The 26,232-nt window shown below is 43.0% G+C and overlaps 1 protein-coding gene and 1 pseudogene across 7 annotated transcripts in view; one reads left to right on the top strand and one right to left on the bottom strand.

Moving 5' to 3' along the window:
• Window positions 1-3,914: 3,914 nt before the first annotated feature.
• LOC309803280 (small ribosomal subunit protein uS8-like) lies at window positions 3,915-4,301 on the bottom strand (annotated as a pseudogene). The gene has a single exon. The product of its transcript is annotated as a small ribosomal subunit protein uS8-like (transcript).
• Window positions 4,302-22,180: 17,879 nt separating this feature from the next.
• ITGA8 (integrin subunit alpha 8) overlaps window positions 22,181-26,232 on the top strand; it is a 185,979-nt gene continuing 181,927 nt past the window's right edge. For all 6 annotated transcript variants that reach the window (XM_082617052.1, XM_082617055.1, XM_082617053.1 and 3 more), the window contains exons 1-2: window positions 22,181-22,581; window positions 23,268-23,401. In XM_082617052.1, coding sequence (XP_082473178.1) covers window positions 22,376-22,581; window positions 23,268-23,401 — 340 coding nt within the window. In that variant the 5' untranslated portion in view covers window positions 22,181-22,375. The remainder of the gene's footprint in view (window positions 22,582-23,267; window positions 23,402-26,232) is intronic.

A 26,232-nucleotide genomic window follows, 5' to 3' on the forward strand; every position in this document is an offset into this window, starting at 1 on the left:
AGATACATCTCTTATCCCTAAGTATTTAATTCACTAAGTTAAATAAGGTGGCCCCAACAGGATTTGAATCACTGCTCTTCTGATTGGACTTGACTGAGTAAATAGGCCCATGGCTTGTACACACTTGCTATCAGAACAAGAGCCACCAGTGGAAACAAAGCTCAACTGGTAACAGTGGGAGGGGAGGGACTTCCCTGGTGGTCCAGTGGGTAAGACTCCGCGCTCCCAACGCAGGGGGCCTGGGTGCGATCCCTGGTTGGGGAACTAGATCCCACATGTATGCCACAACTAAGAGTCCGCATGCCACAACTTAGAGATCCCACGTGCCACAATGAAGATCCAACACAGCCTAAATAAATATTAAAAAAACAAAGTGGGGAGGGGCAGGAGGCAGAGTGGAACACACTGTAAGAAAGCAGAGCTCTTTGAAAAGTGGGACGACTGCAAGAAACATGTCAGTTAAGAGTCACCTTCTTCTGGAGGATATCCCCATAGGGAAAGCAAGGAAAAAATGTAATCCCAGCACAGGTCAAGCCAGGGTACAAGGAGATTATTAACCTTTGCTAGCCATATCTTCTCCCCCCATGAACATATCCTCCTTGTGAGCTTGGGTAGAAGAACAGCTCATAGATGGTTTATTGTTGCCACCACATCCTCCTTTAGCAAGCAGGTCACATTTCATTTTAAAGTCCCTGGCGTTAATTGCTCAACTTGATCAAGACGAGAAGGGATTCCAATGGTCCAAATTCCTCTAACTAACTCAGTCAGTCAATCCATGGACATGTCCACTAGTTGGCCGCATAACGCAATGTCATGGCAGATCTAAGGCCACTCAAAGTTTGGGTGGATTGCATTTAATGTTTTGAATGGGCCCAGGGGTCAGCTGGGGTATTGCCACGGCACAGGCACAGTACATGGGCTCAGCCGCCCCAGGTTGCTATGTGGAACAATCCTTCCTCCATATTCTTCTGCACCCTCCAAACTTCATGACTGCCTCTTCAGTTCAGGGAGGGGCCATGATACATGTGCCATCACTCGGTTAGAGAGATAGCATCCCAAAGTTTGGGGGTCAAAGGACTCCCTGTGAGGACACTTGGGAGCCCTGATATCTACTGACTAAGTATATTAGTCAGACTTCTCCACAGAACAGAACCACTAGGATGTACTGCGTGTGTGTGTGTGTGTAGACAGTGTGTACAAGAGGGAGAAGGAGAGAGGAGAGAGAGTGAGAGGGGCTTCCCTGGTGGCACAGTGGTTAAGAATCTGCCTGCCAATGCAGGGGACATGGGTTCAAGCCCTGGTCCGGGAAGATCCCACATGCCGCGGAGCAACTAAGCCCATGTGCCACAACTACTGAGCCTGTGCTCTAGAGCCCGCGAGCCACAACTACTGAGCCTGTGCGCCACAACTACTGAGCCTGCGCTCTAGGGCCCGTGCCCCGCAACTACTGAGCCTGCGCTCTAGAGCCCACGAGCCACAACTACCGAAGCCCACGTGCCTAGAGTCCATGCTCTGCAACAAGAGAAGCCACCGCAGTGAGAAGCCCGTGCACCGCAACGAAGAGTAGCCCCCGCTCTCTGCAACTAGAGAAAGCCTGCATGCAGCAACGAAGACCCAATACAGACAAAAAATAAATAAATAAATTTATTAAAAAAGAGAGTGAGAGAGAGAAGAGAGATGTATTTTATGGAATTGGCTCAAACAATTACGGAGGCTGGCAACCAAAATCTGAAGGGTGGGCTCGCACGCTGGAGACCCAAGGAAGAGTTGGTTTTGCAGTTCAAGTCCAGAGGTTGTCTGCTGGCAGGATTTCCTCTTGCTTTTGGGGGAAGTCGAACTTTTGTTCTATTTAGGCCTTCGACTGATTAGGTGAGGCCCACCCACATTATGGAGGGCAACCTGCTTTACTCAAAGTCCATCCATTTAAATGTTACTCTCATGCAAAACACCCTCACAGACACACCCAGAGTACCGTTTGAACAAATATCTGGGCACTACAGCCCAGCCAAGGGGACACATAAAATTAACTATCACAGCGGCGAGTGGGCACCCTCATCAGCCTAGAAGACCATCCCTCCTCAAGCATCAGAGAGTGCCAGGCACAGGTAGTCAGTAACAGGGGTGTCCTTCTTTCCCACGTTGTAGAGGGGTGGCTAAAAGAACTAGATAGACCCCCCAATCCATCAGAACACCACCTGGCCAGAATGGTATTCATCCCCTCTGGAAGTCACAGTGTTAGAAAGAACAAGAGAGACTAATAGTGCCATCTGAAGATGGTCCTTGTTGCCAGCACACGTTTGCATAGGGTCCTGAATGAGGATGGAGGGACATGTCATGACCTCAGTGAGGAGTGAATTGTCGGCTGTACGAGGGTGAGGCCAGGAGTGGACTGACATGGCTCAAACCCCACTCTGCTTAGATATTTGCCTTCTCAGTGCTTTGAAGGCTGTACCCCAGGCTTTTGTTTACCATTTGTTTTCCCAGAAATCAAAACCCCTCTGGAAAAACTTAGTCACATTGTGGATTATGTCCACCTTTATGAGTTTCACAGGAGTACACAAGGAATGGGAGACAGTCTATCTCGTAGAAGAATTTGGCAAAAGAAGACTCTTGTGACTCAGTTCAGGGAAGTTAAGGTTACCACTGTCTCTCCACTGAAAAGCAACCCACACAAAGCCAGTAAAATCAACAGGAGAGCAGAGAAGAAGCTATTGTCACTGTTGCGGAGTGAACCACTTTAAGGGGTCTTGTCCCACCCTGCAGGCTTGGAAGTTCTGAGTTCCAGGTTTGCTTCCACTGAGCAAACCAAACCAGCAATCTATAGACTTATGTGACATGAACTAAATCAGACCAAGCCTGAGAGAAATGAGCTCAATGACGATGTAACAGATCCCCCATCTCTTCTCTCCCTGATGGCTTACAAACTCCTGAGGGCAGGGTCTTAGCTTTGTTCTCTGCTGTGTCCCCAGAATCTGGCAGATCACAACCTCTGCTCAGTAAACTTTTGTGGACTGATTTGCCAATTAAATAAAGTTCAAAGCAATCTTTCTGTAAGTATGGACACATATCACAGTGGTCAAAAAGGAATGGGACTTTTTGGTAGGAAAATTGGAATGTTCTTGGACTGTTTAATTTTTGAAATGAATTTACTTATAAAATGGCCACCACCTCTGCCCGTCTGCTTGGCCCTCTGTAAAGTGAGACTGGGGAACGGCATATTTACTTAGCACCCATACAATGCTCTGGGGCACACTTGATAGGTAAATAAGGCAGGGTGGGTAGCACCCAAACTATTCATTCACAACAGCCCTTTCCCTTCCTAGCAGAGACACAGAAGTTCCTGGAAGAGTCTACCAGGCTGCTTAATCTGCCTGGATTTTAACTCTTTGAGGGCAGAGACTGTATCTTATCCCCAGAACCTATCCTATTGCCTGACATATACAAAGTGTGCTCAGATGATGGCTATCAAATGTTTATGTTCAAGTTTTTCTTGCCGCAAGGAGACTGGAGCATGGGGGGTGGGATTTCAAGAAGACTGTGATAACAGAAAGCTGGTAAAGTGAGCAAAGCTGATTACAATGGAATATCAGAAAGAATTAAGAGGATTAACAGTTGATATTGACAAAGAGAGCAACACCTGAAAAGAATAACTAGAATACTGAGTAGATGGAGGTGATAAGAAGACCAGAGTAAAGAAAGATACTCAGACCTCGAGTGAGTACTTACACTGCCGGGATATAGAATAGGTTCTGATTTATATAAAAAGATGGAGAGGAAGAGGTTGGGTCTTAAGGAGATTCAAAGAACATGGAAGGTAGAGTTCCCAATTCTAAAGAGCTTACACATTATACTTTGCGTGTGTCTGTGTGTGTGTGTCCACTGAGGCATTTTATGTGCACAGATGCATTACATCCCTAGAAAAAGAATCCCAGGATTTTCCCTCCTGTGTGTTTTCAGCTTGCTTCATGGTCCATGATGCCAGCTGAGGTTGGCAGTACAATGAAATCAAACTGACGTGAAGGGAGCAGGTTATTCTACCATCTTTCCAGATCTTTGAATTGCACGTCAAATCTGGGGCTGATCACTCCACACCTGCTTAGCCTGCCTGTGAGGCTCACAACAATTTTCCCAGCTCTGTGATCAACGATTTCAAACTCGCCAACGTAACCATGCTTCATCATCACAGTTAGAAACTGCATGATGACTTCGGAGGATGGCCTAATGAGAACCTGGGCTTTGCCTCTCTTTTTAGAATCGTTGATGCTCTTGAGAGCATCAGCCAGGACCTTCATGGGCACCATGACAGTGACGCAGAAAGATGGCAGAAAGTGACACTTTTTCATTAACAATAACCTGGACCAAGTGTCATAGCAAAAAATAATAATTTAACAATCAGGGATTATTATCAGCTTAAATAATACCTATAATATGAATATTATCATGTTATATACAAATATGTTATATATAAATATTATACATTTACAACTATATTTCTCTTTCATAGACTAAGTCATAGGTTAAAACCCCACAAGTAAACAACAAGGTCCTACTGTATAGCACAGGGAACTATATTCAATATCCCGTGATAAGCCATAATGGAAAAGAATATGAAAAAGAATGTGTGTGCATATATATATGTATATATATAACTGAATCACTTTGCTGTACAGCAGAAATTAACATGACATTGCAAATCAACTACACTTCAATAAATTTAAAAAATAAAAATTCAAACTTAAAAAAACCCCACAAGTATATTTAAAATTTGCATTTGTCATCTTAAAACAGGAACTGAGGCATTTAGTACTTTCAAATGAATAAGCCCTAAAATCACCGTTTGAATGCTGCTGAAAACTCTCCAGCTCCTCTCAAAAGCCACCCATCACATTACAACTAACTACAAAGTGGACCCAAAATTAATGCCTGTACTTTCATTCCTGTAGGGCAGTGAATCTTGACGGTTTGGGGGACATGAATGCTTTGACAGTATGGATCTTTCTCCCAAGTTTATATATTTCACTGTAGATGGTTTTTGTTCACATAGACCAACCATTTAGAAGCTGTGTAGTTGTGTTTTCCATGCAAAAATTAATGTGTACTTCCGGAAATAAAAATTGGACTAAGTTAAAATTGACAAATAAAGAAAAATAAAATCTGAACTCTGCTCACATTTCAACAAGCAGCTGAATATTGTTTTGCCTTGAATAAGATGAAATTATAATGAGGCCTTGGTTACAGTGATGTCCATGTCGGGGTAAAGTTTGACATCTATTCAATTTTGACTTTTCTTTCTGATGGCCGTAACTGCTGAAAAGTCCAATACACGAAGCTCTGATGAGGTGTTCAGTAAAATCAGAATTCTATAGTTCATTGTGAGACAGGCCTGGGACCCTTTGCTGCAGTGCTGCAATGCTTACACCTGGACAAATGTCTCCTCGAGCTACAAAATACAAGTAAACTATAAGGGACTAAAAATAACTGTGTGCGTGTACAGTTGGGGCAAATTCTGGACAAAAGATACAAAAAGACCAAAAAAAGCCCAACTGCCGCTTCTGAAGAGCCGGGAGCAAAAAAAAAGGTGTCAGGAGCAAAAGCAGGGTACTGTGCATGCCCCCTGCACTCAACACCACCTAAGGGGTGGGCAAAACACCTAAGCCACCCTTCCGGCCCGACCCCTGGACCCATCCCTACCCTCACCCCATATAGGGAACCAGCTTGCCTCCCTCAGCAAGGGAATTGTTGCTTGTTCTCACTCCCCTCTGCTGCAGCAGGGGCCCTAATAAAGTCTTGCCTGAATTTCTTGTCTGGCCTCCGATCAATTTCTATTGATTAAGGAAGCCAAGAACCCTGGTTGGTAACAACTGTGTTAGAAGAGCCCAGGCTTATGTCAAGATTCCCTGGAAACCCCAATTCTTTAAATTTAACTAATGCCCCATCATTTCCTTTGTCATGAGGTGACCTTAGGAACATCTGCATCCTTGATATTGTCCACAAAGATAAGAATTTTTTGAAAAGGAGACAAGTCATAAGCAGAGACCTTAGGGCTTATGCTGTTAGGAGCCTCCAACCTTCTCATTCCCTCACTCTCTAGTCTTCTCTTTCACAGTCCCTCAATCCTATTTGCTTCCATACTTGAGTCCTTGCCTATTCCCACCCATCAACAACCTTCTCCACAGGGTTCAACCAACTCTGTGTCCCTATGCAACAGCCAAGGAGGACCCCAATCCCACTGCTGCCAGAGAGAAGGACAGCAACCCAAGCGTGGTCTGAACCGTTTCCCGCCAGAAGCACTGTTAACACCGTGGCTGGGTTTTGTAATAGACGGTTCCCTTATGAAGCCATTATGAGCAAACCAGGTGGGCTGGCCTTTGGGCTAATCGCATTTGTTCCTATCAAAAAATACGTTCCAAGTTCCACACAACCCATAAACCCTGGCTTTGGTAGCACCGTGTGTTCAGAGCCCAGGCGCTGCTTTCAGAGGAAGTCACATTTGTGCTACACACGAGTTGCACCCTCTTTAGTTTTACTAGAACAGGGCAGAGATCCCGGTTTATTTTATTCCTGTGGGAATAAATATATGACTGAAGCCTATCCATGGCCCAAGTGTCAGATACAGAAGTTAACATTAAAAGAAATAAAAATGGAAGGTAAAATCTTCTAACCATCTGTTTGTTTTTACCACTGCCAGGCAGATTTCTATTTTCTTAGTATTTTGTTCTAAGAGCAGAGTGGCGAGCTGCCATTTTCATGGTGCTATCCTACAGAGCCTTCTTGGGCCAGCTAAGCTAACAGGGAAGCTGAAAGCATCATGGATTGCCTCAGTTTAGAGAGCTAACTTTTCTCCTGACTGCCATCTTCCCAATTTGGTAGAAGTCGAGGCTTACTGGGCTGCATCTCAACTGATTCCTAATTAGCTTTGGTCTTGTGTCCTTAGAGGCTAAGATCTCTGTAGAACATGAAGTTGGACATGGAGAGAATGTCCCTGGAACTGTACACACTCAGAACGTAACTTCCCGTGCATTTTCAGGTCCTAAATCGCTTCACTAGTATCTCCACTCTTAGCTGCTCGTTAATGAGAATGAAGCCGCTGTTTTAAATCTGCTGGCTAATGTATGACTAATTGAAGGCATACAAGTTTGTCTTGCCTCTCACATTATTATAATCTCGTGGTCCCGCCAAACGCACAAATCTTCCTCACAGCAAGCTCTGTGTTTGTGGTGGCAAACCTCCAAAACAGTGTTGTTTGGCAAAAACAGGAGTGTTTTTAGCAACAAAATCCAAGACAATTGTGTGCTAAAATGTGAACCCAGTATAGCGAGGGCCAATTAACTGGGCATCTGTTACATCTGGGCCCAAGTTATTAACCGCAATCTTGATTATCTTCACGTGTAAAACAAAGGAATCTCAGGTCTAGATGTACTTTACTTTTTTTTTTTTCCCCCACATAAATCAGAGATCCAAATTTGTTTGCAAATGTTCTCTGGACGTTTGAAGCCCTTTGGATAATTCAGTGGAGTTTTCTGTTTGCTTCTGTTTTAGTTTCTTATAAAATTTGTTCTTTAAAGGTCTATTTAAATGTTTAGGTTTATATGCCTAATATAAGAAATCATCTGTCAGATGGCACGATTTTGAATGAAACTAAAAGAAACTCCAAGTCAAAGTGACTTAATATAGAGTATTTAGGACTCACGTACCTGAAAAGTCGAGGAGTGAGGAAGACATCAGACGCGGTGAAATTAGAACTTCAGCTCCGTTTATCTGTGCTTTCAGTTCCTCCTCCAGGATGGCTGCCAGCAACTGCGGTTACATACCACCTCTTTCCAAACCTGGAGGAGAAAGTGCCTCACCTCGCATCTCTCGTTCTATAAACCTGAACCAATCATAGTAGCTATTAGAATGCCAGGCATTGATTGGTTTATGCCTGGGGCACGAGCTCCATCCCCCCACCAATCACATGGCCAGAAAGATGCACAGGCTGTTTGGCTTAACGCCAGTCAGAGCCTCGCCGTAGAGTTCCTCCTGGGTTCAGCCCACCTGAACCACCTGGATACTCTGCAATGGGGTGGGGGCGGGGGGCTGTGGTTCACCCTAGAAATGGGAGAGGTGATGGATGCTACAAAAGCAACTATTGAATGCCAACGGCACCATTTTCTTCAAAAAAACCCCCTGCTTTTTCTTTTTCGAATTGTCATGAGACTACAGATATTGTTTAGAAGCAGCATTTAATTTTTTTTTAGAGTCGAAAGAGAAAGATAGAAATAGGACCGTATTTATCTACACAACAGAACAATTTTATCAATATTATCATGGTTAGGAATCCAAGCGTTCTGGAATTTGAGTCCTTTGATTTAAAGTGTCTCCGTAACTTACTAGCTGCATGATATTGGGTAAGTCAATTGGCATCTGTGTCTCGGTAAATGAGGATGACAGTAGGGCCTACATCATCAGCACTAAATGAAAGCACGCGTGCAAATAAATCTTGTAGCAATAATAAGTGCGCCATGATGTTACCCATCCTTCACAATGTGGCTTCTATGGGCAGGGACCTCGCCTGCCTTATTCACTGCTGTAACCCCAGTGGCTGGCATATAATAGGTGTCCGATAAACACTTGTGGGAAGAATGAATGAATCTCCTTTCCTCCGTCTCTAACTCTCAACATAAGAGTAAAGAAGAGGAAAGAGTTAAGCAAATTAGAGGCCAGTACAGCTGGAGCCAGTTCTTGGTTGACGGCCAGCACGAAAATCCAGGAGGAACAGGGTTTGGAGTTGTCGATCCACTTTGACTGCGGTTGGAAAAGTGCAGCTGACAGGGTCTGGAAGAGAAGAGAGAAGTGTTTGCTAAATCCCACAGCACGGGCATTTTTTTCTTTCTTTCTTTCTTTTAAGCCTGAGAAGCAAAGGATGAAACTGTATCATCTGGTAACATAATCTTAAAATAAAATGAAAAAAAACAGGGAGTTTCTCTGTGGGAAAAGAGAACAAGAGGATTCAAAGGAAAAAGACAATAGAGAATTTAATCCAAAACATCTAAAAGCAAGTATTTTTTTCAGGGATTTTCAGAAAGAGAAAAAAATTGAAAGAGAGAGAAGAATAAAACTGTGAAGATGTGTCAAGCATGAGGACTCACATGAATCTTTAAAATATACCTACAAGAATTCCTTATTCGTGCAGATAAACATGCTCAATTTCCTGCTGATCCTCCCCCTTCCCCTCTCCCCCAAATCTTTATCAGCTGGGCTTCTACCAAGATGTGGCAGAATATGGACTACACATGGGCCCTGCTCAGTGAGAAGAAACAAAACTAAGCTAAACTCTGCTCCCAAGACAAAGTAAGTGAATATTCATTTTGGAATATTCAGAGAAACAATATAAGTCGTGTGGAAGACATAACAAATGCACCATTTCACATTTTTGTTTTAAATACACTGTTTAGTTTAGAACAGCTTTAGATTTACAGAAAGCTTACCAAAAAAAAAAAAAAGTACAGGTAGTTTCCATATATACCCTGTGCCCAGTATCCCCTGTGAAGATCTAACATGAATATGTTCATTAGTCATAACTAATGAACCAATATTGACACATGGTTATTAACTGAAGCTCATACCTTATTCAGATGTCTGTAGTTTTTACCTAGTCCTTTGCTCCAGGATTCCATCCAGGGTCCCACATCACAGTTAGTCATCATGTCTCCTTAGGATCCATTAAACTGGGACAGTTTTAGACTTTGCTTCTTTTGGGTGACCCGGACACTTTGGAGAAATTCTGTAAAGTGTCCCTCAATTTGGGTTTGCCTGATGTTTTTCACTTGCTTCGACTGGGATTATAGTTTGGGGGAGGTAAAGTGCCATTCTCACTACGTCATATCAAGGGTACATTATCAACATGAATTACCACTGATGATGTTAATCTTCTGTACTTTTACCCCCTTTCCATACTGTACCTTTGGAAGAAAGTCACTGCACACAGTGTAGGGAGTTGTGCTCCACCTCCTCAAGGGGGCAGTATCCACATACATTTTTAAAAAATTCTAATGTATAGGAATTTGTCTCTTCTCCCCACTTATCTGTTGATTCAATCATTTATATTAGCATGGACTTGCATTAGTCTACTAGGGCTGCCATAACAAAATACCATAGACTGGGTGGCTTCAATAATAGAAATTAATATTCTTGCTGTTCTGGAGGCTGGAACTCTAAGGTCAAGGTAATAGTAGGGTTGGTTCCTGATGAGACCTCTCTCCTCAGTTTGCAGATGGCTGCCTTCGCACCATATCCTCACTGTGCACATGCCAAGTGAGAAGGATTTCTGGTGTCTCTTCCTCTTAAAAGGGCACTAGTCCTTCGGGATTAGGACCCCACCTTTATGACCTCATTTAGCCTTATTTACTTCCTTAAAGGCCCTATTTCCAAATATAATATCATTGGGGGTTAGGGCTTCAGCAAATAATTTTGGGGAGGAGGATATAATTCAGCCCATAACAGGGCTCAGAATTATTTATTTTAGACTTTGGGTTATAATCCAATACTATATTATTTATTTTGCTTTTCAAGTAGCCTGTGGGAGCTCTTTCAGTTGACTCTTGTGTCCCCTTGACATATCCCATCAGTTTGGTTTTTGAGCACTTCCTTATTTTCTGTGCTACAAGATACCCCAGGTTAATCTTGTATATTACATTCTCCAGCCTTAGAATCAGCTGTTTCTCCAAAGGACCTGAATTCCTTCTATTGGACAATGGTATTAGAAACCCAGATCTGGTTCCTGGGTTTGTTTGTTGCTATTGCCTCTAGGCCCTCTCAGCAACAGCAGTTCTTTTAGTGCTTTTTATGTTGACTTTTCAAAGAGTCTGATATAGTGTCTTGTCCCAAACCTAAAAAAGAGAAATAGATTGACAGAAAAGGTAAGTTCTTGGGAATCAGATAGAAATCCTGTGATTTATCATCAGGTTTCACCACTTACCAGACAAGTAACCTCCTGCAAGTTACTTAACCCCATAAAATTTAGGTTCCTTATTTTTAAAATGGAATATTTAAAAATATGTTAAAAGAGATTATGTATATAAAGGGCAAAGCAAACCATAAAGCTCATGATCAATAAATATTAGTAACCCCTTATCATATCATGGGCCACCTATTATTTCTGCAATTTGGACTTCTGAGCAAGAGATAATTGCTCAAAACCTACTTTGGTAAGTAGTTTTCTACACATGCAAAATCCAATGCAAGAATAAGTTGACTTATTTATGAAGATTCTGTCCTGTATTTCAAACTAGCTATTGGACAACTCTAAATGAGTATATAGATATTACTTCAAATTTGAAACATTTTAAGCTAAATTCTTTTCCCTAAACTGAGTCCCACATTGGATTTTTTTTTTTTTTGGCTGTGCCACGTGGCTGGTGGGATCTTAGTTGCCCAACTAGGGATTCAACCCGCCCCCATGGCAGTGAAAGCTCCAAGTCCTAACCACTGGACCACCAGGGAATTCCCCCAACATTAGATTTTTTTTTTTTTTACATTTCTAAAAGGAGTAGTACCATAGTTCAAACTAATTATCCAGATTCAAACTCTGATAATACCAGACTAAATATTTCAGACTAACCCTCCTGCTAAGTATAATTTTAAAATATTGACAAAGCAGACAGAGAAAGAAAAATACCATATTGCTTATATGTGGAATCTAAAAAAAAAATGGTACAAATGAATCTATTTACAAAACAGAAATAGAGTCATAGATATACAAAACAAACTTATGGTTACCAAGGGGGAAAGAGAGGGGCATAAACTGGGAGATTGGGATTGATATATACACACTATTATATATAAAATAGATACTAATAAGAACCTACTGTATAGCATAGGGAATTCTATTCAATACTCTGTAACGACCTATATGGGAATAGGTTCACTTTGCTGTACAGCAGAAACTAACACAACGTTGTAAATCAACTATACTCCAATAAAAATTAATTTAAAAAATTTTAAAATAAAATAAAATAAAATATTGACAAAGTACTTTTTCAATAGTCTTAAAGACATAGGAGCATTTATAAGTCATTAAGGAATTGTCAAGCCAGTGTCCAATAGAAGAAGGAAATTCAGAGAGTGTAGCCAATATCTGGAGGCATTTTGCCCTAGAAGAATTTTCTATTCCTCTAGTGAAATGGAATACTGAGAGGCTGGGGTGGATGGGACTTACGGACAAAGGGAACAAAAATCGTAATCCATGGTCTTGCAAAGAGGTTGTTCAATGGCAAATACTCCATATTTAGTGTTGAGATTCTAAAAGTCTATGCTCTAAGGAGGAATTGGAAATACATTGACCCTCCCAGGGACTGAAGCTCAGCTTCAAGTCATCTCAATCCCTGGAAATTGATTAAAATGAGTGAGTGGTATGATTGCTCATAGTCACCTGCCAAAAATAAGTGTTAAATTATATTTGAATGAAGAGGACATCATTGCAGGGCTCAAGTTACTTGTGTAGTTTTTCATATATGATATCTGGCATTTAATTTTTTTAATATGTTCTTATTTGAAAGGCACCCAACCAAGTAAACAAGATAATGTGATCAAAACACAACAGAAACAACAGGTGATATAAATAAACCCCTCCCCCATAACTCACATAATGAAGTTAACAGACAATCTTTAAAACAACTCCAAAAATGTTTAATAAAACAAAAACCAAGATTGAGATCTTTGACAGAGAGCTGGAAACTATAAAAATAAAATAACCTAGGGCAATTCTTTAACTTAAGGGTACACTAACCAAATTTTAGAATTTGATGGACCAATTTAGTAGCAGATTTGTCCTAATTATAGAGCTAATCAGTGAACTGGTAGATAAATCACAAGAAAAATATTAAGATGAAACATGTAGAACTAAACAGATGGAAAATATCAACATAAAATAACAATAGAGGCTCTACTGTGAGAAGGTCAAACATACACTCATTGGAATTTTGAAAGATGAGAGAGACAGTGGGAAAGAAAGAATACTTGAAGAGATAATAACTGAGAATTTTTTTAAAGATGAAAGATATTAACCCACAGGTTCAAGAAGTTCTATACCTCATGAAGTATAAATAAAAAGAAAATCGCAACTACACACATATTGAAAGCATGAAAACAAAACCTTTTCACTACCCATCCCCACTGCATTGCACCATCCTAATTCTGACCTTTATTTTTTCACAAGTAGACTAATATATTTATGTAACTACTATTCTCTATTTCTCCCTCATTTACAAAGCTGTCAAAGTAATATGCCTCAAACATCGTTTCTTATCCAGAAAATACTCAGCATTATTTGGTAACCTCTCTACAACCTGATATTGCCCAAAGGAGTGTTAATTGAGAAGGATCAACTAAGGCAGCAGGACACAGTGAGCACCCGAGCTCCCCAGTGAAGGGTAGGCACATGTGGATAATTGAAAGGAAAGATGACATAATTCCATGAGTAATCCATAAGCAATCAGAAGCGTAAGTAATAATAATGACTAACACTCATAATGCTTTTCATATGGACCCTCACAGGTTGATGTATTTTAACTCAGTCAGTCCGCACAACTCCATATAATATACTGTTAGTATTTTCATTTTACAGTTGGGGAAACAGAGATGGTAAGTAACTTGCCCATGGTCACACAGCTAAGCGACAAAGCGGAGCTATGGACCCAGATATCTGGCTCCAGAACCCATGTTCTTAATACCTACTGTCTCTGCACGTATGAGTAGCAATGGTTTCTAAACAGAATCATAGTAGGACAGCTGACAGCAAGGATTAGAGTTCAGTAGAGAAACGTTAACTGTGTTTAGAGCTAATCTCTCACCTCCCAAGAGTGAGATTCACGTGAATGAGATCACACTGTGACTAAGGGCTAGACAGCAATCTTAACATCACTATAAAAAGAATTAAGGTTTAGAGCCCTTCTCTCCCTGGGATTACCATTATTTCCACGATTTGGTATGAAAATACGTAGTGGCACAGGTTTTTCAGGGATTTCATAGGAAGTCACTCTAAATCTACATTGAGCAAGTCCTCCTCGCAAACTAGTTGAAAAATGGCTAAGCTTAATCCATTTGGTTTAGTTTTCTCCTTCCAGAAATGCTACTTGGCATCTTTCTTTTTCTTTTATTAGAGTGTTTTAACTTTCATCTGCTGGTTTTAATTTAACTTGTCATATTTCTATTTTTTTGTGTGTGTGCCCAGAGGCCTCTGGGAAAAGGACACATTTTTTAATAAGTCGAAACAATAAAAACCAGAAAGGTTAACTTAAGTCAATTAGTTACGTTTCAAGCAATCTAAGTAGAAGACAAGAAATTCACTTGCAGCCTTCAAATTGTTCTCTCAAAGACTGCTAACCCTAAAGACGCAGACATAGGGAATGGACTTGAGGACACAGGGAGGGGAAGGGTAAGCTGGGAAGAAGTGAGAGAGTGGCATGGACATATATACACAACCAAATGTAAAATAGATAACTAGTGGGAAGCAGCCGCATAGCACAGGGAGATCAGCTCGGGGCTTTGTGTCCAACTAGAGGAGTGGGATAGGGAGGGTGGGAGGGAGACGCAAGAGGGAGGAGATATGGGGATATATGTATATGTATAACTGATTCACTTTGTTATAAAGCAGAAACTAACACACCATTGTAAAGCAATTATACTCCAATAAAGATGTTAAAAAAAAAAAGACTGCTAACCCTGGAAATGGACTAGGACATTCCTGCACAGAGAGAATTAAAGTGATCAAGGTCATGGGTACAGATAACTTAACTGTCATGGTAAGCAGGAAGCCTTTGTATGTAAGTTACACAGATGACAAAATGCACGGATACCATAGGAGGCATATGGCATTCTATAGGGGCTCTAAACGTCCTAACTTGGTTCCATGTCTTAGCACAGATGAATTCTGCTAAGATTGAACTTTTCTAAGTCAGGGGCCCCAAGGGACCCCAAGCCATAGGGTCCCTTGTTTTCCAGATCGGAGTGAGCAGAGTAACAACCACATCTTTTTTTAAAGTTGCATCATTAATAGTCCAGTTCATTCTTTGGTTGATCATGTGGCCATGTTCTTTGAAGGAAAACGCTCTCCTAAAATCTTCCTCACACCCATTCTTCTCTAACCACACCCTGTTAGTTTTGCTCCTGGCACTTATCCACTTAATTATATTCTTATCAGGTTGCTATCTCCTCACTGCATCATAAGCTCCAGGAAGGGAAGTACTATATCTCTTAAATTCACAAGTGTATCTCCAGGGCTGGCACAGTACCTAAGACACAGTTGGTGCTCATATTTGTTGATGGGATAAAAAGGAATAAACAAACAACAAAGTTAGGTAGGCCAATGAGATTGAGTAGAATAGAGTCCTTGCACGAGTGACATGGAAATCTGATTTGATTAATAGCTAGCTGGGAAAATATGAAATACTGTTTTTATGGGCAAATTCTTTCCTTCCCTCCCTCCTCCCTTCTTTCCTTCTTTCTCTCCTTTATGTCTCGCTTCTTTTTCCCTTTTTACCTGATTTGCAAAGCTACCACAAGGAAATAAAGATGGTGATAAACGTGAGAGAGACCAACTCAAATTTGGGAACTCTGTAATGAAAAGGTCATCTAAATTGTGAGACTACATCATTTTTTTCACAAGAAAATCTCACAGGCTTTAATAGGGTCACAGACACTAGAGGGCAGTCCTAGACACCCTCCTAGCATCTTCCCACCGTGGAATAAACACAGCAACCTAGTTTGGGGTTTAAAACACACTCAGAGGGCTTCCTTGGTGGCACAGTGGTTAAGAATCTGCCTGCTGGTGCAGGGGACACGGGCTCGAGCCCTGGTCCAGGAAGATCCCACATGCTGCGGAGCAACTAAGCCCATATGCGTCACAACTACGGAGCCTGCGCTCTAGAGCCCGTGAGCCACAAGTACTGAGCCCGCGTGCCACAACTACTGAAGCCCGCGCGCCTAGAGCCTGTGCTCCGCAACAAGAGAAGCCACCGCAATGAGAAGCCCACACACTGCAACGAAGAGTAGCCCCCGCTCGCCGCAACTAGAGAAAGCCCGTGTGCAGCAATGAAGACCCAACGCAGCCAAAAATTAATTAATTTAATTTAATTAAAAAGAAAAAAGAAAACACACTCAGATCCCCAATCAGATGCTCCAGCCTTCATCTCCTCCCATGAGTGGAGGACTCCTCTGTGACTTCCCCACCTGTTTGTAGGCAACCTTTGTGTCTCGCCGGAGTCCTTCAGCATCCCCCAAGGGCTGAATGAAGAGTTTGGCTGCTTCCGAAGGCCACAGCTGCTGTCTCCCCCTGGAACCCACAACTATTTACCCTTGTCCTGGGTCCACAGAGACGCCTGCAGGATTGTGTTCACAAAAGCCTCTGCTTTCAAGTCCTGGTGCAATGGGGTGAATGTTTGTGTCTAGCCTGCCCCCCCTCCCCCATGCATATGTTGAAATCCCAGCCCCCATTGTGATACTATTGGGAGGTGGGACCTTTGGGAGGTCATGAGGGTGCAGCCCCATGACGGAATTAGTGCCCTTACAAAAGGAACCCCAGAGGACTTTCGCACCCCCTTTCTGCCATGTGAGAATACAGTGAGTAGTGGGGAGCCTGGAGAGGGCTCTCATGAGAACCCAATCGCACTGGCACCTTGACCTTGGACTTCCGGTCTCCAGAACTGTGAGAAATAAATTTCTGTTTTTTATAAGCCGCCCAGTCTATGGTATTTAGTTAACGGCTGCCTGAATGAATGAAGACGCCTGGCACGTGCACAGGTGGGGAGAATGCCTCACTCCTCATTTTAAGTGACTCTCTTTCCCCAGCACCAGAGTGTTGGGGCCCTGAACCCTAACACCTTATTGAAATTTAACAATAATAAAGCCCCTCGAATATATTCCCACAGGCTCCTTTGGCACCGGACTCAAATATAAGCTTTTGGGGAACTGCACTTCCCAACTGCCAGACTCCAAATTTACAACTATGTTGTGAGTTTTTTCCCATGGAAGTTTGCTTTAGTCACTGTGGCCAACCCATCAGACGTGTGTAGGTTTTTCAAGATTCTGGAGTGAACTGGCCCTAATTAAAATCTGTAAATCAAGGTCTTGCATATAAGCTCAGCTGCCTGTGGTCTTTGACTCTCAGGAAGATTTATCCCCAGATGTCAAGGTTCTGGAAGAACATCATTGGCCTCCGTTACCTTCCTTTTTTAGAGAGAGAATTGTTTTATTTATTTTTATTTTTGTTTAAAGCAGAGTTGTTTTTAAAAGGCTCATTCTAAAAAGAGATCAAGTCAGAGTCTGGTGGGAATTTTCCTTCAGCTAAACCAACTGCTGGCTGTGCTTGAACATCTGCCAGCGCGGGGGCCACTGCTGCAGCACTTTTAACTTAAAAGTGGCTAATAAAATCATGGAGGGAAATCATAAAAGAGAATTACAAACAAAATTATCAAAAAGAAAAAAAAAGATTTTACTATAATGAGATTCATCCTCCAGGGACCAGAAATAGAAAATTTGCAGACATAAGCTTATGCTAGCAGAGACACTTGACAGATTTAAAAGTTGTTTGCCCAAAGTAAGTTTAATTGACCAGTGTTTACTAATCAGTGGTTTCTAATATTGCAGAAACTCTGAGTCCAGTTGGGCAAAAAAAAGAAAAAAAAATCAAACCAAAAACAAAGAAACAAACCAAAAAACCCCTGAGATCACCTCAGTTACCCAAAATACAAGAGATTGAAAAACTACCTTCCATTTGTGGTGCATTCATTTTTAAAGCTGATGGAATCTTCAAAAGCACATTGTTTTTACATTGGCTTATTTTGTAAATGGTTCAACATATTGAAATTGTGGTTGTATTAATGAAATAATCAGATCGGGACTCCCCTAGATCTTGATTTGGAGGCAGGATCACTTTTTATCACATAAAGAAACAGATTTAAACATAGTGGGGAGGGACTTCCCCAGTGGTCCAGTGGTAAAGATTCTGCCTTCCAAGGCAGGGGACGCAGCTTCGATCCCTGGTCGGGGAACTAAGATCCTACCTGCCATGGGGCACCTAAGCCCATACACCACAACTACTGAGCCCGCGTTCTGCAAACCACAGAGTCCACGTGCCCTGGAGCCCTCACACCACAACTAGAGAGAAGCCCCCGTGCCGCAACGAAGACCTGACACAGCCAAAAAAAATTAAGAAAATAAATAAGTTAAAGAAATATTTTAAAAAATTGTTTAAAAATAAAATAAACAGTGGGGAATAGTAATTGGTTATTAAGTTACAAACGTATTTGGTCTTCTGTTAAAAAGTATGCACTAATGGTTAAATGTTACAACATTTCTATTTTTAAGTACTTCATACATGGCTACAACCCAGAGAGCATTTTTTTTTCCTAGGGTACTCTTTACTTATTTATTTTTGGAATGTTTGGGCCAAATCTGTTCCATCTTTGACCTTTGGGTTCTTTTCTTTTCTGTTTAGGGAAACAACTATGTATACCTTTCTCAGTATTAAATATACACACGTACTCACATGCATGACAAACAATTCCCAGACGTGCTTTTCTGACAAATAAATCAGTGCCAGTAGACCTTTAAAATGTCAGACTTCTCATTCAGCATAAGACCTGTCACCGTCCATGTGTTTCTCTGACGGTACCCCAAGTTTTACTGATGGGCATGGTTCCCACGTGTCAGAATAGCGCAATGTGCAAGACACCTATGCAGACCTATTCTGTCCCTGTAATTAATGCAGGGTTTTTTTTTCTGGCTTCTTGGAAGATTTACTACTCTCCCAGGCTCTTGGTCTCCCAGGGAGGTCAAAGAGCTTCAAGTAAGTTTGCTTTCCCTCCACTCTTTGAATACCAAGGTACCACCAAACCCTTTTCTAAGACCTCTTAACACACTGCTACATTATGCCACCTCTCAATCATGACTCATGCGCATGCTCAAAGGGCCAGCCCAGAAGAGCTTGCTACTTTAGAAAGGTGACTTCTCATTATTGCCATAACTTACAAAAACATACTTATAGACCTAATAGTGTGAGGAACTGGTTTTGGCATCTGCCGGTCCTGGGTTCAAATCACACCACTTACTTGCTCTGTAACTTTGTATATGCTTGTACCTCTCTGAACCTTAATGCCCTCATCTGTACAGTGGAAAGTGACACTATTAAGAATATAGGCTTGGGGCTTCCCTGGTGGTGCAGTGGTTGAGAGTCCGCCTGCCGATGCAGGGAACACGTGTTCGTGCCCCGGTCCGGGAAGATCCCACATGCCGCGGAGCGGCTGGGCCCATGAGCCATGGCCGCTGAGCCTGCACGTCCGGAGCCTGTGCTCCGCAACGGGAGAGGCCACAACAGTGAGAGGCCCGCGTACCACAAAAAGAAAAAAAAAAAAAAAAGAATATAGGCTTGTTGTATAAATCAAGAACAAGTGTGTTTTAGAAGAAACGGACAACTATATGTATCCAATTATGTGGCAATAAGTAGAATTTTCTTTCCTGGCCTACCCCTATCTTGAATTAAAAATAAGGAACGTGCTAGAAATATCAAAAAGCGGGACAGTACCAAAAGGGGATACCCTGGTGATGTGCTGATTCATACAGATCAAAGCAGTTTATAATATTGAGCTGCTTCTGCCTGGTAAATTGGTGTGTGGACCAAGTGTACACCTAGGATTGTGCTATGACTTTCTTTTTGTTTTTAATTGCACTTTATTAATTTAAACAAATAGAGATCATGATTGCTTAGTTTATCTTTGTAAATCTTTTGAAACATGCCCTCATAAAGACTTGAGAAAAGGCTGGATTTTTTAACTCAAAATACTTTTTTAAGAATAATTTTTATTGGAGTATCGTTGCTTTACAATAGTGTGTTAGTTTATACTGTACAGCAAAGTGAATCAGCTATACATATACATATATCCCCTCTGTTTTGGATTTCCTTCTCATTTAGGTCACCACAGAGCACTGAGCAGAGTTCCCTGTGCTATACAGTAAGTTCTCATTAGTTATCTATTTTATACATAGTATCAATAGTGTATATGTCAATCCCAATCTCCCAATTCCTCACCCCCCCCATTACTTTCTACCTATTTAGGTGTTCCATTTCAACATAAGACTTGCCTGCAATGTGATGAATTTACACATTTCAGCATGCAGTCTCAGGAAATGACGGAGTTGAGGTTATTTCCCAGTCTCAAGGTCTCCCACAGCTCTGAATATGCCCATGTATATGTTGCATGTGAATTACTCATTGAAATTTACTCTAGGGAACATCACTTTTATGAACAATCGTAACCTGACCCAGGGTAGTGGACTTTGTATCCAACACAAGTGGACTTTTGGACTGAGAAAAATGTTTTCTACCCTCTACTTTTAAGTCCTTGTCTGGGGAAGGACTATCCAGTTAGGAAATGATCCAGCTGTGATGATTTGCTACATAATCTTCTGATAGATTATTAATTTTTAGCATTTTTACAGGGAGGAGACAAGCAAAGATGAAAATGTAAAACTTAACTCAGTCTGCCAAGTAGGTTCTAATGTAAGAGAGAGAGTATCTAGCTTTTCAGTGGGAGCAGAGATTTTCCGTGGATGGACTCCTACATCTGCACCACCAGACTAGACCACTGCTCTGAATCACAGTTTACGCTTCCAGCTTCTTGGGGATCCCATGCTAGTAACAGAGTCAACAGGTCCAGCATCTAACTCACCATCTACCTCCCCTTATGCTCTCCTTGCCCGTTGCTACTGTCTGTGATCCTCCTCTTCTTAGTCGATACCTGCAGACTCGCCTTGGGCTCTCCTTCACTTTCCTTCTGCCATCAGTCTTCTGGCCCTTTCCCTGCTAGTTAACCCTGTGGGGTTCCTTTCCCCTCCATCTGTTAATCATGTCGAAGTCCTCATCAGCCAGTGCATTTGGGCAACAGCTGCTTTGCTTTCTCTTCCTTCTAACAACCGACCCCCTTCCACCAACACACACACATCCTCCACTAAACTTCTGGAATCCCTGTGGGCATGTCATGCCTTTGCTGTAGAACCGGCTCCCTTTGTCTCAATAAATGTTCTTGTCACTAAGATCCTTTCTCAGGACGTCCATCCCTATCTCCCCCTGCTCTCCAACCCACACTTTTATTCTAATCCCTTGCACAACCATTTCGTCCCAGGCTTTCTGTCTTTAATACCTTCCCTCAATCACTCCGCCCACAATGTCCAAAGCCAAGCCTCATATTCAAATTTCTGTTGAAATCTACCAACACATCTCCTTAAAATACTGTAGACCCTGCGCACCTCTCCCGTCTCTATACCTATGTAACCTCAGCGCCACCCTGTTTAACGCTTAATAGCAGCTCTCTTTCCCCATCAGTCCTGTTTCCCTGGAAGACCACATGTTATGTAAGGGCTTCTACATCACGGTTCTCCTCTGCCTTCCCCCCTCCTCATCCCTCACTCCCTACCCCAAGCGGAAGACACAGACAAGAGATCAGTAACACCGGTGGTGGATTGGAACTGAAGTTTGAACTCCTGCTGACTCCAACCTACACCCTCGACTCCTGCTGGGGGGTAAACTGGAAATTCCGACATTCCCAACTTTGCCAGTCTTCACCACAATTACACAGGGTCAAGGACATACAGGGCCGAGTCATTTGACGTGTGCCACGTGCCTTTGAGAAAGACCTAAATAAAATCTCCAGGATTGCTCTGTTTATCAGTTACCTCGGCAGGGAGGTCGGGTAGATGTGGGGAAGGAGAGGACTGTTGGATTTAAACTTTCATTCTCAGTCACAGACGAACAAATGCACATCGACCCTGAAAGGGTCTTCAGGCTGCAGAGGTGATGCAAAGATCCCGGCTTGGTCTGGCCTCGTCCCTCGTGCTGGGGTACGCTTTCACAGTCTTCCATTTGGGAGACACTGGAGTAAACCCTCGCCCCATGCGGCGGGGGCCAGGGGAGGGGGGAGATCGGCTTCCAAAAGCAATGGCTTGACTTGGCCTGTGTGAGGCTCAGATCGTTCTTGAGATGTAGAAAGCCGGGCGGCCAAAACAGGCGCCAGCCGCCAGCGGGGCCGAGGGCGGCGAGGGAGTCGCGGCCTCCGGCCCGCAGTGCGCGGACGCGCCGCTAGGAGGCGCCCCGACCGCGCCGCGGCCCCTCCCGCTGCCAGAGGAGGGCTCGCATCCCCTCCGCCAGCGCCCCCGAGCCGCGGGACCAGGCGGCCGGCAGACCGCAGGGGACGCGCGGAGGATCGCCCGGGGCTGTCACCGCGGACGCGCCGCGCGCACCGACTCGGGCCGCGGGCATCGGGGACCGCCAGCCGCCACGCCCGCCGTTCCCCGGCCGGGGTCTTCGGCTCCCGCCGCCCGGTGAGCACCGGCCGGGCGGAGGGCGATGTCCGCCCGGGCCCGCCGCGGTCCCCGGGGCAACCGGGCGCCGCCCCTCGCGCCCCTCTGCTGCTTCTCGGCCGCGCTGGTGGTGCTGTGGTCGCCCGCCTCGCAGGCGTTCAACCTGGACGTGGACCAGCTCACGGTGTACGGCGGCCCCGAGGGCAGCTACTTCGGCTACGCGGTGGACTTCCACGTACCTGCCGCTCGCACGTAAGTTTCCCCGCGCGCGTGGGCCCACCCCGCCCCAGGATGGGTCCCTGCCCCTCTGCCGGGGGACCCGCGCCTGTCCCCGCAGCCTGATGGCAGGCGATCGTGAGAGCCCATCGCGCTGCCCGCCGGGGGTCCCGCCCGGCTCCCCGGCACCAGCCTCTTCTCTAGATGTGCCTTGTGAACTTTGAGCTAGGGACATGCCGCTTGCCTAGAATCCGAAGGTCCCGGGGAGGTCCCGAGACAAAAGACTTCAGCGGCGTACAAAGGGGGAAACGGGACCGAGCGGATTCAAGCCCGTGAAAACCACGACCGCAACACGGTCTGTTTATACGTAGCCTGTAACCGTTGTTCAGGGTCTGGGCGCAAGTGCTGTCTGCTCCAAGCAGCTGGTCTCTGTCCTTGGCTATTCCCCCCCCCACCCGCCCGCCCCTCTTCCCTCAACTCACTATATACATAGCTCCACCTAGAGAAGAATTAGGACTATTTGCACCCTCTTCCAAACCAGGTTTCAGACGCCCATAGGTTTCCGCGAGGAAATCAGGTGTGACAGTCGGTCTCTATCCTAAACACGTTTCTGCCCTTGACCCCGACCCTAGTCTCGGTGGGCAGGCTGCTCCAGAGACTGCGTCGCCTGCGCTCACGTTTGTGATTCCCAAGGAGTAATTCCTCTCCAACCCTTTTCGCAGAGCGAGTGTCTTGGTGGGAGCGCCCAAAGCCAACACCAGCCAGCCAGACATCGTGGAAGGGGGAGCCGTCTACTACTGTCCTTGGCCCGCCGAGGGGTCCGTGCAGTGCAGGCAGATACCGTTTGATAACACCAGTAAGTGATACTTGTCATTCTCAACTGTGGGTCCTGGTTTCAAAGAGCCACAGCCATCCTGGAGTCAACTGTCCACTTTCCTTTTGCTCACGTGGCCTGTCTGATGGGTCTGTGTTGTGGGCAGCGCAGGTCCCTAGAGAAATCAGCTTTTTAAAGCCGGGGTGAAGGGGAGGAAAATGTTGAGTGCACCCCAGAGGGGGAACGGTATTTTGAGCGTGGGTAGTTGGGCGCATCCTGGTAACTTCTGTTCCCCTTACTCTTCCGAGAGATAAGCATTTTCAGGGGGAGTGGATGGTTTGGAGAAAGGCAGATGTTATACCCTAACCTTGATTCCGGAGAGAGTTTGGTTACTTCCCAAGGACAAATCTGGGAAAGGACAAATCCTTATAGCATTAACATTATAGCCCAAGCTCTGGAGGCAAGAGTCAGCTGCTACAGACCCAGATATCACTCCATGTTGCTGTTTTAATTCTTTACAGAAAGAGAGAATTTTCTTTCAAAATATTGGACATTGGATGCAAACTAGTACAGGCAGAGTGTGGATGGATTACATTCATTTCCAAAATCCCTGGACAGATGTTTCTTATTTAATTAAAGGGAAAATACATTTTAAACAATTCAGGCTGTTTATGTTTCCTCTGGTGTTTTCTCCTTGGGTCTTGAGAAAACAATTTAAACTTAATGCTTTCAAAAACGTTAACACTGAATGTTTTAATTTGTACCTCCAAAACTTTATGAATTCAAAAGGTATATATTATCAGAAAGCAAATACCTCTTTTCAGAAAAATGTGAATGTGTCAACTCAAATAATGTTCTTTGATGAACAATCAATTAAAATACCTTTTGCACCACACAGCTATTTTATGCCATATTCTTCATTATTGTTACATTAGTATGCATTTAGAATTTATGTAGAACATCAGTTTTCACAGAATTTTGATGAAAGTGGATGGGTGGTATTTACCTGTTACTTTAACTGATTTGCAGTTTTTATTTTAAAGGAGAAAATAGTTCAATTCTAAGTATATGGGAATCATTTCAAAGAAAAAACTCCTACGCAAGCATTAGCTTGAATTATGACCAAACTAGGAAATATTTTATGAAAACACTCTAAAATTATGTTTTTCATATGTGTCTATATATGGTCACAATAGCTCATTTACCATTTTATTGACTAATTCAGTTATTTCATACCAATTTTTATAAACTTTTAAAGTTTAACTATTAGAAACTGGAAAAATTAAACCACTTGATATTAATTTGTGAAAGAAATCTTTCAATTAGTTGTTGAATCAGGACCTTAGATGCTTCTAATTACTGAGCTCTAGCTTGAGAATAAATTTCCTAAATCAGAACAATTAAGCATAAAGTTAAAGGTATTTTACTAATCCACGTCAAAATCATTTGTATTTTAAAAAGTATTTTAAATGTAAGCCTTGATAAATAAAAACATAAATTGTTGGCGTATTTGAATTTAAGTTAAGGGAAATTAGCATTTGCATTTTGAGACATCTGATGTACTTTCACCAACAGTCAATCTATAGTCATGGACATGAATTTAATAACCTTCTAGAATATTCCCATAACATATCAACATATCAAATCAGGATCTGGTTAGTATATTTTCTCTTTGATAAGGAAGAATCAATATCTTATCCAGATAAGTCACACCTGAATACCTTTCTAAGTACTAATCCCAGTAGATGTCACCGTTCAACAAATGAAAACCAGAGAATACAGACATCAATATGAACTATTGAAAACTGACCACTCCCAACCAAAAATTTCCAGTGTTAAATTACAATAGGCAGCATTTCCCAAAAGTTCATTCTAAAGCAACTGTTTGGAGCTTTGAATTCAGTTTCCCATAGAGAACTAATGCTGAAAGATCGTGCTTTGGTTTCCAGAATAACCCATAGGAATGCACTTAACCCTTACTGTAGCTGAATTATATTTGCAATGAAACAGTAGGGGACAAACTAGTACAATTTTGGCGATTAAATAAATAGGAAAATAATGAGTGTTGAGAAAATATCAGTGTTCCTTGGAGAAAGAGGTGGGTAGATGGCACCTTCTGCACAGGTTCTCAGGAAGACATCTGGATATCGCAAAGGGCTTTTGAGATTAATGCTGCTGGTTCTATAACTATGTCTTATTTTACTCCTAAATGGATGGTTTTTTGTTTTTTTTTTTTTTTTTTGGCCTTACCTCACGGCATGCGGGATCTTAGTTCCCTGATCAGGGATCGAATCCATGTCCCCTGCAGTGGAAGCATGGAGTCCTAACCCCTGGACCGCCAGGGAAGTCCATGGGGTTTTTCTCTTGAGAGATGCATTCATCCTACTATTTTATACTTGCAACCATAATCGCCGTAACTTGAGGGTTCATTAAGTGGAACAAAGTGAGGGAAACAGGGAGGGAGACAGATGTTTCTGAAATAATTGAGCAAGAAATGAAAAAAAAAAAAGCAAGGCATAGGAGGCCACACAACATTTGTAAGAAATGAATGGTCTATGAGGGAATGAACAAAGCAGTGAACAGTGAAAGCCTGGGGGAGTTTCAGAGAGAGAAGATAAGAATGACTGAGAAAAGAAAGTTCCCCATTTAGCCATCAGGGGGTACTGTGGGCCCAGGAACCTTGGCTGCTACTGGGAATGGCCTGAGAATGGGTCGGGGAATAGGAATCAGAGGACTGTGGCTCAGGGGTTTGCTATTGAGTGAGGGCCAGCACACTACATACACATCATTTCTACCAAAGACCTTATCCATGAGCCACAGGACGGTGGAATTGCCAGTGAATGCCGTTTGCTGCAAAGCTGTGAAAGGAAGGG

The sequence above is a fragment of the Mesoplodon mirus genome, assembly GCF_964341445.2.
Source record: "Mesoplodon mirus genome assembly, chromosome: 4".
Lineage (NCBI taxonomy): Eukaryota > Metazoa > Chordata > Mammalia > Artiodactyla > Ziphiidae > Mesoplodon > Mesoplodon mirus.